Source organism: Strix aluco, chromosome 4 (assembly GCF_031877795.1).
Source record: "Strix aluco isolate bStrAlu1 chromosome 4, bStrAlu1.hap1, whole genome shotgun sequence".
Lineage (NCBI taxonomy): Eukaryota > Metazoa > Chordata > Aves > Strigiformes > Strigidae > Strix > Strix aluco.
This window is the reverse complement of record NC_133934.1, coordinates 49,626,369-49,638,589: the sequence shown is the minus strand read 5'-3', so window position 1 is coordinate 49,638,589 and position 12,221 is coordinate 49,626,369. Positions and strand designations below refer to the sequence as shown.

Genomic DNA, 12,221 nt, shown 5'->3' with positions numbered 1-12,221 from the left:
ACTTCTGAGTCAGTTGTTGGCAGTGTGCAAGCCTAAGAAGACCAAGTTCCAAATATGAACGTAGTGTGTTTTACAGCCATTACAACCAGAGATTGTACTCTTTTGTGAGAACTCCCATCTGCAGAATATGAAGATGCCATATGGATGACATAAATATAATAATTGGACTTGTTTGGCATCCATGCATTCGGAAAAATCTTTGCAGCCTTGGTCAGAGCTTACACTGCTGTTAACAAAAAGACATGAACAAACATATGTCCAAATGTGACTGAAATGCCTTGGAAATAATTTTGCCCTTGTCCCTTCAAAATTTATGGCTGAGCTACATTATCATTTTTATTTGCTATCCATTATAATGCTCTGTTCTTCAGTTATTTACAGCCTATTAAACTGGGATAGATGTTGGAGTGTTTTGCAATGCTCTTTTCCAGAATGTAAGAATAAAACTTAAGAGCTAATTAATGCTGTGTGCCCTTGTGAATTTAGTTACATTACTGTATTTAATGTAGTGGTGTCTCTGTTGGTATTAAAGCATCACCTAGACAACCAGATGCTGGATTAAAACCCTGCTGAATGACAATGTAAAGATTACATTAGCACTTTCCTTTTAAGTAACATTCAAGACTTCAAAGTGCAGAAAAATCACGTTATAAGATAGGATTTAACATCGTTTGTGGTAACAAAATTGTAAACCATGGTTTGCTGATGTTAGAGAGATTTCACAAAAGCTGTGAACTGAATGTTGTATTGAAATGGTACCTGTTTAATCATAACCATACCCAAACAGAAGTGGAAAAACTGCCACATCTCTGTGTTTGTATTTTTTGTATAGTTGGTGATGAGTTTTATGACTTTAAATGATCTACAGTTTTGTTTTCTCTGCTCTTTGTTTATAGGAGGAGTTTGGCTACAATGCAGATACGCAGAAACTTCTAGCTAAAAATGGAGAAACTCTTCTTGGGGCTATTAACTTTTTTATTGCCAGTGTGAATACATTGGTGAATAAAACAATTGAAGATACATTATTGACTGTGAAACAGTATGAAAGTGCCAGGTAGCTATTCTGTGTCTAGCTGTTTTCATTACAAACTAATCTTCAGCAAACAGACTTTGTATCATCTAGTCCTTGTATTTGAGTGACTAACCTGTCAGATAAAAACCTTATAACACGACTATCATATAATTAGGATTTAGTTAACTGCCTCATTCCATATACCTTCAAATGTTTTGTAAGTGTTCTGCTGTAGACTTAATTTTACTACTTAGTTCTAGAAGTAATTATAGCTATTTTTCCTACCTGCTGGGTTAAGGTGGCTTTCTAAGCAGTGTGACAGTGCAAAATTAACCCTTTTATCCAGCTACATTGCAATAGGTTAAATAGTCTGTTTGACTGAAAAACATTTAATCTTGTGCTTCTGTTGATGCACAATATGAACAATTCGCACTTCAATTTTTATGCAGGAGTTGGAGGCTTGGTCAGAAAGGGGAAAATAAAAAAGAAATTTCTTAGTGAGTAAATAAGATCTAGCAGTAGATAATGGGTTTCCTGCCCTGGAGAAGGTTACTTTTGGATGTGGCATAGTACTCTAAAGCCAAGTTCCCTTTTCCTGCCAGGGTTTGGACTTCTGTCCTTTCTGATGCTTAGTTCCATTTTGACTTTCTTTCATTCACTTAATAGGTTAAAGTTTATTTCTTTTAATTTGCCAAAGAATGTAGTTTATGCATATAATTTTTCGTGTTGGGGGGGATGTCAAAAATTGCACACTGCTTGAGTTTTGAGGTTCTTTCCCCCTCTTCTTCTAATTGTTCTGTTCTAATGCTTATTTATAGGCAGTATAAGAAGTTACTGTTCTGATATTTAGGTACACTTTCAAAAGGCATGAAAGGCAGAATTAATATAACCTATAGCTTTATTTTTGACACTAAAGTATTATATAAAAAAAAAGTTGCTTCTCACATTTTCCAGGTATCCCCTTGAAAATTTATGCAAAATACATCTGCTATGATTGTTCTTGCCAGTCAGTTTCAGTATATGGGTCTTCCCTCCTGAAATACCTTCATTACTTTCCCTTTCTGTTCATTAAAGAAATAAAGTATTTTGCCATTTCAATAAGGCAAATAAATTACAAAGATTCTTCTCTTACATATGCAGTCCATCATTTTGCAGTGTGAAAATAAGTCACGTTTTTTTCTGTGCCTCATCTTCCCCGTCCCCAGTTGCACTTCAGCATTCATCTATTCCCTCCTTCTATCAACTCTATTGGCTTGTTTCCTTTTTGGAATTAAGTCATAAACTCTTTAAATAAAGCCTGAATCATAGTGTCAATGAGAATCAAGAAGAGCCCTGTGAATATTACTCCTTTTACCTCTGAAAATGTTGCATTTTATTTTGTGGCAGTTATACCAACTGAAAAGTTGGTTTTTATAACCAGTTTTTATTCTTGATTTGTTTCCAGTTTGAGAAATGTCTGTGAGAAAGCATATTTGAAAAGCCAGAAATAGGGTGGTTTGTTCCATTAAAATTGGCATCTATCATATGCTGATATGCTAGGTTCTGTTATTTGAAAGCTACAAAAGTAGTATGGAACGAAGAGTGAGTCTTTGGGCAGGGCTGCCCATGACCTTGAAGTGATTTTTTGTTATTGTCTGTTACTTTACCTGGTCGAGTGCTAGATGGCTGTGAACAAAGGAGCCCATGTTGCATAAGAGGAGGAAGAAAAAAGTTTGAGGCTGTTACTGCATTTGTCTCATCCACTTGCAATAATGATTTAAATTATAAAAGTAGTTTATCTGGCAAGGATCCAGTGTTTGGTAGACTTGTATGTAACACTGGAAAGCAGAAGATTAATTTAGTGATACAATCTTTAAACTACTAACGTTCCATAGGTGCTTTTCCCCACTTACAAATGCTATATGTTGATGAATAGAAAACTTAAATAAACGTATCTTGGAAAAAAAGCCTGCTTAATGTTTTTGAAGACAAAACTGAATATTCAAACTTCTGTATTAAAAAATACTTTTAAGACACTTTTTTTTTCCCCATTAAAATTATAAAGACGGTATGACTGGTTCATTTCTATTCATGTAATAAAATAGTACAGTCTAATATGGAAGCATATCAAGGAGGTTTATAACTTTTTTACTAAATAGTGGTATATGAAGACTAGCTGGTTCAGTTAAAACATTTGTCAGGTATCTGCAGGCAAGAGTCTATACCATAACATCAATTCTGGTTTTGCTGGCAGTATCCAGGATAGATAATTTGGTGAGAACAAGAGTAAATTAGAAAATACTTTTCATCTGTCTTACCTAGAAGTAGGATATATACCTTTGGTGCAGAGTTAACTTAAATATTTACCCAGCTGTTAGTCTTAACTTTCTGTCTTTCTCTTCCCTTATCTCCTTCAGTGGTGGTATTGATCCAGAGTCTGACTTCCCTAGGAAAATAAGATAGGTCCTCAGTAGAGTATAAATAATGCATCATCTTTTTGCAGCCTGTTTATCCATAGGGCAGACAAGTTCCCACAAAACTATTTGTGGAAGAACTGTAAAACTCTTCCAATTAATATATACAGAGAAGCCTAGAGCATGCTGAAAAAGCCTCAAGACAGTTTGGTAGAAGTGAGCCATTGCTTAAACATCTGCTTGAAGGGGATGTCCTGCTCTTGGTGCTTCTCTTGCCATCAACACAAACTCTTCACTGAACTGATTTACCAGCAGAAGAATAACCTGGAAAAAAAACTGACTAGCTCTATCTGGGTTAATAAGCAGAGATGTCTCAGGAAAGGCTCTGACTGCTGAAGCCAGCACAAAACAGGTTGGGAGCATGTGGCTGAGACAGGAACAAAAATGGGGGCGTACTTCAGGCAGCTTTATACAATGTACTAAGGGGTGGTCTTGCTTGATGAATAGGAAGGGAGGGGGGGAAACTTGCTGAGTTTCTTATTTTTTCCATAGTTGATTGTTTTGTTCATCTTCTATTGTGCTTGGCTCTATATGTGAGGTCTGTTTTAAGACACTTTGCCTTTAGGGGTTTTTTTCCTCCTCCTGTTTCTTCTCAGGATTGAATATGATGCCTATCGAACAGACCTAGAAGAGCTGAATCTTGGCCCTCGTGATGCAAGCACTCTGCCAAAGATTGAGCAATCACAACAACTGTTTCAAGTGCATAAAGAGAAATACGACAAAATGCGTAATGATGTATCTATCAAATTGAAATTTTTGGAAGAAAATAAGGTAAGATACAACTTCTGATGTTATATTTAGTTTTGTCCTATAAGTTTCTGCTTTGCAAGAAATTTAGTTGCTAGATCTTAAAATATATCTTAATTTAAAAGCAGAGTGAGCAAAGAAAATAAGCTAAATTTTCTGAGTTCTTGCTGTATCACTGGAGCATGCACTTTTGAAGTAGACAACCTTAAAAGTCCCTAATCAAGCTGCTCCAACTACAAATGGCAAACATTATGGCAGTAAGTTTCTTGTTGATATGGGAGGTTTCAAGTTTGGAAAAGCATTACTTTTCCAGTTTATTGCATTTAATGGGTAAATGAGTCGTATAACTACTGATTTAACATTCAATGTCGTACTTGTATTTGACAACACTGTCATATGATATGCACAAAGAATGTGAAAGTTAAGCTTTCTTTAAACTAATAACTTGAACTGAGAACTACAACTTCGTATAATTAGTGCCCTTATAGTTTCTTAATTTTAAACGGGGCTCTTGAACTGTTCATATGAAGTTGTTTTTTCTCCATATGTGTTTATTCCAACCGTACCATTTCATCTATACCCCCTTAATGATAGGATTCTTACCCCTCTTATTCTGTCTACCAGGCAACAGTAGAATTGCCATAGAGAACACACTTAAACTCTGCTTTCTTAAACAAATCCTTCTAAATTGTTTCCAGTTGGATGTAAAAATGATGGTCTTTCAAGATCTGATTTTTGTTCATACTGGTAGTAAATGAGATGATTGTAATCATCTGTGACTGTATGTTTCCTTGGTCTTGGGAGGAAAATGTGGTCAAAACTCACATAAAAGATATCAGTATGTCAGTTTGCCACATCTAGCAGTGGGTTAACATTTTCAGGATGGTTAATTCATGTATTTCAAAGATCTGAATGTAGGTAACAACTGCCTGTCAGAGAATACAGGAGTGGCCCCAAATGGCAACAGTAGTAAATCACACTCCTTGCATAGAAGGAGGAAACTTCAAGGGGAAATCATGGGGACAAGCTAAACCAATTAAAACTGATTATTATTCTGAATTTTTGAATATATTATCACATACACAGTTGCATTAGCTACTTAGAACAAAGATGGAAGACAGGTAAGAAACATGAACCGTCAACAAATGAGACGAAAAAAGTGGAGAAAATCAACAAACCTTTTGGTTTCCAAAACAATATATGCTAAAAATGTAGCTCTTGAGCAGTTACTTCATATAGGCATTTGTGTTAGGATCAGGGGTCTGGAATCACATAGCCATGGAGAGTTGATGAAACCGGATCATCAGATAATTAAAAACTGGTATTGCCCTGACTTTCATTTGTTGTTCTTGATGAACTTGTAGTTAATTAACTTTCAAATTGAAAAAATTTATATGGAAACTAATTTTCTTGAACAAGCTGAAGTTTAACCTGAATGCTGATACTTATGCTTAAACTAGAAAATGCTCATAAGAACTGAGTTTTAACACTATGCTAAGTTGAAAATGGGTATACTGAAGGTACTGAAGGTGTCCTTTTTTTTTTTCCCATTTGTTTTCACATCTTCTACTAAGTTGTGTGCTACTAATATAATGTACTTTTGTTGAAATTGTGTGATCCTTCTAGCTCTTATCTGTACAGGAATTCTGATGCTTAAGTTCAAATTGGTTGAAAATAGCATTTATTGGGCTTTCTTTTGGTTTGCATTATATAGCAGATTGATCAATTTATGTCGGTACAGATAGGACAACTTCAGAGTGAAAGCATTTTATTTCCATCTTGTAAAAAAAAAATTCCATATTTAAAAAAAAAGATAATTTAGGGAACATTAATGAAGTTTTCTTCCTAGTGACAGTCTTGAATTAGATCAAGCATCCTGTTAGCAGTCACAGCCTACAAATTTTGTTTCTGAAAGAGATTGTTTTTTCCTTCCTGCCTTTTCTTTTAGATTAATACAGAGGGAACTTTCACATGCTTAAGCCTTTTTATCACTGGTTGACATTTCTCAGTTTTGACGCTAGAGATGTCAAAATATTTACTAAAGGGTGTATGTAATTTTGTTCCCAAATAAACCATAGAAAGGACTTCCTTTACAGTCAAGTACTGGCTTAAATATAATTATCTACTGAGAGCTTTACTCAGGTAAGCTTTACTTTGGTATTTTCTATTTATTGTATAGGATTCTCCATAGTAAACAATATGTAATCTTAATCCTAATCATAAATTTTCATTTCAGGAGCTTGCATCTCTCTGAAAGTTTTTGTTCTTTTTTGCCCAGAGTGCTTCCTGGGGGGTAGTGGGAGGCAGTGATATCTGAGAGATGATGTTCTTACTAATCTGTCATCTTTATTCCTTTTTCTGGTGTCAACCAATTTTTTTTTTTTTTTTTAAGTTAATGTCAGTGGAAGGGGAACTCCTGTTAGACCTCATACTTGTCCTGTAGCTAGTATTAAGAAACTGGAATGCACAATTGATTTGCCAGACAACTATTACAACCATTGTAAATATTACTTTTAATTTTTAGCCACATATAAAGTGTGACTTCTCTTAAGTCAATTACTTTTTATATTTTAAAGGATTATTAACTCAATAAGTACAGGAACAGTATGTATAGGGACTAGATTATTAAATCTAATGGAAATTAAAATCTCAGATCTTCTACTTTTTCCAAGGGTAGATGATAACAATTGCTATGATTCATCATAATTTAAACATCTATTAAATACAACATGTGCCTAACGTGAAGGAGAAGACAGAAAGGAGGAAGAGCACAGTGGATACAGCTGTATGAGTGTGTCTAACACAGCTGCTTCAGGTGTGGGACTAGTGCCCTGTTTAGGAGATGGCTAAACTTCAGAAACTGAAGATTGTGTACGATGTTGAACTCCCAAGTGGAAGGGCGATTTTGAAATTGTTAAGCTGCTACAGTAGTCCCAGGGAGGGAATTAATCTGGTTATACTGATATGGTATTCTTAATAGTAGGAACTTGCCATTTTGTGTGTCTATCCCCGGGACCATATTGGTACTCATGTGATAGAATAGGAGATCAAAATAAAAGATGATCCCATGGGCAAAATACTGGGTTTACTCAGTCTCTCCAAAGGGCCTTTTTGTAGCCTGTTTTAGAAAGCCTCTGTTGTTGCAAGCTAATTGCATACAAGGCAAATGAGGGTTAGTATTTGAGCAGCTATATTCAAGGCATGGCCTTGCCAGACTCACTAGTATATCAGTTATGATATACTAGAACATGCAAATCTCTAATCATCAACTTTATTAGATGTATCGTCATGGTGCTGAATCCAAATGTGAATGAGTATTTGTTCTAATTAGAGAAGCCTTTTTAGGTAACAAAATGGTATGGTAGCCATATAAATTTTCAATTGTACTTTGTAAACCTTTGGGCTTCAAGTCTTGTATATATTGGTACAGTGTAGTCTGAAGCTTAGTTGTTATTATCACTTATGTACTGAAAACAGAATTGTGTAATGAAACCTTGCTATTGCAAAGCAATTAGACAATTTAGGGTTTAATTTTAAATTAGATAAATCAGTTCATGATTATCTCCCAATAAATATGTTTTTACAGTCTGACCAATATTAAACTTTTTTTAAAAATTATGTATTTTTTTTCCTGACGTATTAATGTCAAAACAATCCTCAATGTTCTTTTGTAAATGTACCTCTACTAGACGCACTCAGTTATGTTCCCACTCAAAAGTTTTGTCCCATATTTGGTTAAGCACTGTATATGAGGAGAGCAGTGAAAACTGGGAGGTGATTCAAGCTGTCACTGCAAAGGAACTATAAAGGCAGTTTAACTGGCTGGTGGGCTCCGGTTGGTCTGTGTTGCTGCAAATGTCACCAAACATCCATAATCTAGCTGGCCCTATGTTTAGTGGAAAAAAGGCATTGCATGGTTGCATCTCTTTGTACCTGTTCTCCTGGGTTTGTATGTTAATATTTCAATTAAAAGCCCCAAAGGTTCAGAGAACTGCGTTACAGTAAAGCTGGGATTGCGTTTCTGTCTGTAAAACCAAGATTTCTAGTCACTTTCATTATAGCATTTGATCTTAAATTTAGGACTGTTTTTTTTTTATGTTGCTGCAAAGTTGTCTTGGTGCTATCCCCAGCTGGCAGAGTTCTGTAGAAGTTTGTGGCATTGGGTAATGAGTATAGGAATAGCTGTAAACAAAATCTGTAGCTTACAAATAGTTAATTTTTTTTGTTTGTTTAAATAAGGACGGTGGCCTGTTCTTCGCTTAAAGATTTCTTCCACTGAAAATTTCTTGAAAAGGCATTGCCTTTTTGAGAAAGGAAGAACTGTTATTTATGTATGCACTTGAGAAATGTCAAATATCATTCTGTGTAGAGAAAGAATTTGAATGCAGTTCTGTGAGTTGTACTTCAGGAGTTTGATATTTAAATGCTTACATATTGCTTTCATTTGCAGAAGCAATCTAATGGAAACCCAGGTGACGTAACTGTTCAGACCAAATAACTTCAAATAAAGATAGCTAGGGGAAGGGATTATGATAGTTGTGAGGAGGTACAAACTGACAGAAAGATTAGAATGGGGTTAGTCTTTTTGGTGTTGTTGAGATGGCTGAAACAGTCTGAATGAGGACAATGTAAAGAAATCTCTGCTTATTGTGCCATGGAAAATATGGTGTTTAGAGGGAGGTGGGGGGGAAAAGGCCAATATTTAAAAAGAACTTAAATGTTAAGAGTATCCAGAGGAAATGTGAAAACTCAGTTCCAACCTATATTATCTTCTCTATGTGAAACTTAAGTCTTCTGTTTAGGGCATGCCCATTTTTTACGCTTAATGACAAAGTTCAGTTTTGTTTTGAGATTAAGTTTGCCAAGTCTACTGTGGAGTGCTTACTCTGCTTGTAATTAGGAACAAATAGGTGTATGTAGTTAGTTAACAAGGAACAATGATTTTAAATGATGTTTAACTGTAAAACACCATGGCTTTTTGACAGGCATGCTAGTCATATGTTGTAACCCATATTTTAGCAACATACCATTAACATCCTTTGATTGAAAGGCAAATCTTCAAATGCTCCTTTACTGGCATAGGTGCTACAGTTTAGTGCCCAAGAGTTAGCCTTTAACACTGTAGTCTGACAGTCACTTCCAGACTTTGCAGGAAAAAAAAAAAAGGTGGTCCCTTCATCCTCTATCCCCCTTCCCCCCATTGCCTTCTCTGTTGTGTTTACAAATGTGTTTTTGCAGCTGTGCAGAGAATCAGATTGGGGAACTGGTCCAGGTTAAAGCAAATATGTTGTTGTCTGGTTAGTTTTAATCTAGATCTGTTCCCTGATCCAGCTGACTACATAAGTGCATGCATGTTTTGCCAACAGAGGGCTAAGGTGAAACATAGTGTGGAAGTAGGAATCAATGGCTGGATATGGGATGGGTAAGGCTGAGATTCTTTCATGGGAAAACTGGTTAGGTTTGAACTTGGCTTTAAGTGAATACTTGTTCAGTTCTCAGCCATGATTGCAGGTGTTTTTGCAGTGGACATCAGGTGATTTGAGGTGTTACAGCTTTTTCTCTTTTCTCTTAGCTGGCTGCTGCTTCATAGTAGAGCTTCTTTGTACAGTGTCAGACAGTTTTAAGTAGTCTCTTTCTAGAAATTTAATCTTAAAGTTACCTGAATGAAGCTATGGATAATAAGATCCCACCATCACTTCTGGGATTCACTTAGCAATCAGCTTTGGAAGGAGGAGAGCAGAAGTTGTAACACCTTGAACCTCTGCAACCAGTTTGATAACGATCACAAAATTTACACCACAATGATCTGGCTTGGGGATAGAACCTCATACAATGACATAGCTCTGGTACTTCAAAAAACCTCACCAAAACAAACATATTTTTTCAGTCCATATCATCTGCCTCTACACTGTGAGTTCCTGCCTCTGTATGTGTGTGCATGCATACTTGAGCCTAGGCCTGACTGAATATAAAATTATCAGAAGTCTTCAGGGCAGTTCACAGAAGCTTTGTGTTAAAAGCTACCCAAACAAAGTACCAAACTTGGTCTCAAATTGATGAACTTGGGCTGGGAGGGTGGGTTAATTATCCTGTTTTATTTGAGTTCCTATAAACAGTATAAATAAAACTCTTGTAATATTTTAATAATATGCTGGAACAGTGAGGGTACTTCTGCATAGAATTCCTAGCATGGATTGTATAAAGTCTTGCATGTCAATGATAAAAGGATCTGCTCAAAAAAAAAGACTGTACCTCCTAAATTTTTTTGCTCTCTAAACTTTTAAAAGCAAACCCTTTATGTTGTTTAACATTTCCCACTTGTATGACATAATATTTTGGGGATGAAAATTTTTGTAGATTAAAAAAATACTTGTATTTATATACATATGTTCCCACACAAACTGAAAAAGGGGCCATCTTTTATGACACTGAAAAGCTGAGCTATGTTGGACAAGTGTAGTTAGCTAAATTCTCTATCTCCTAAATGTTAAAATGGCTGTATGTGATAAATTTTGTGAAGTCTATTGTAAATTTAAAAAACATTGTCTTAAGATATGATGTGCATGGTGAACTCCTTCCTAACCATACATACCTCATATTTTTTTTCTTGGAGAGCATTTTGATGGAATAACCTACCATTTTACACCGTTAATGAGGCAAAAAGCCTATTCTTTGATGTGTATTTAGTTAAATCAGCCTGAATTAAGAAAGAAAACATTTTCAAATTTTCAGAGCAAGTTTTCAAATTGTAAGAACAACTATACCAAAAATTGGGCCACCAAAGAGAGATTATCTAAGGTCTGTGCAGTTGTCAGTTTATGGGTAAAACTTAATTTGTGAAATGAGACCGTTCAGTAAAAAGAATAAAATTGTTGTATACTCATAAGAGACTTCAACTTCTAGTGCTGAAACTTTTCTATGTATTATATCTATATGTTTGTAAGCATGCACACATGTAGCCCTTTTTTCTCAAGGTATTTTATTTTTAAAGTATATTATTACACTTCTGTGTAATACTGTAAATGTTACTCCTCTAGTGTAATAGCATGTCTAATATATGTTTGGGTTTTTTTAATTTGATATCTTTTCTTAAATGAAGGCAATAAAGTATTTCTGTATTGCATCGCGTGCATTTCAAAAAAGCATGTTAGCCAAATAATCTCTTAAAACAGGGACAGCCAACTGGTAGACATAGGCCACACTTGGCCCAAAGACAGTTTTGCTTCCCAGCATGACAGGAGTAGACTGTCCCTTGTGGATTGTGTTGAGAGATGAGGCAGTAATCCAAAATTTGAGTAGAGAAAGCTTAATCTGCTACCTACCACATCTCACCTGGCTCAGTCAGCCACCCTCTTCCTCCCCATTCTCTTCTGTGGTGGTTAAATGCTACTGGGCTCAAGGTCTTGTAGGCTGGAAACAGGCCAGCCTACAGACCACCACCTTAGGGATTTGGGCTCTGACACAAGAATAAGGTTGTGCTGGGCTGAGAGTACACTCAAGAACAAAAAGGACAGGTTTTGGCTGCAGGAGAAACTGGACAGATGCCTTTTCAGCACACTGCTGTTCATCATTCACCACTTCAGGTTTACTGGTGTGCTAGGATGAAAATGTAACACTTGTTTAACTTCATCTGTGCTATAGTATGTCATCATAGACTAGACTGGAAGAGAAAAATGGTGATGCCCTCCAGCTGCTCTTGTGCTGTTCTCCCCAAGTTTTGATTACTGCTCTGACCTGTGTGTTGCATGACTACTTTGCACAAATGTTACGGTCAAGATATTGTCCAAGTGCAGTAAATAATCCTGTGTTACGAGAGATGGTCAAGAAATATTGCTGGGAAAAGAACATCAGTTTCATTTGACTTAGGTGTATGTGAGCTGGAAACCAGCAACTCTCTGCAAGGGGGGCAAATAAATGAACTGTGTACTTAAATAATGCATTTCTCAGGTACTGTCTCAGGGAAGTCCATTTGGCCTGCAGGTAGGTATCTTAGACTGAGGGTTGGCATC

The 12,221-nt window shown here is 36.0% G+C and overlaps 1 protein-coding gene across 11 annotated transcripts in view; it reads left to right on the top strand.

Annotated features, from left to right (window-relative positions):
• ARFIP1 (ARF interacting protein 1) overlaps positions 1 to 12,221 on the top strand; it is a 43,722-nt gene that overhangs the window by 29,727 nt on the left and 1,774 nt on the right. For all 11 annotated transcript variants that reach the window (XM_074823013.1, XM_074823012.1, XM_074823018.1 and 8 more), the window contains 2 exons: positions 897 to 1,054; positions 4,062 to 4,236. In XM_074823013.1, the coding sequence (XP_074679114.1) occupies positions 897 to 1,054; positions 4,062 to 4,236 (333 nt within the window). The remainder of the gene's footprint in view (positions 1 to 896; positions 1,055 to 4,061; positions 4,237 to 12,221) is intronic.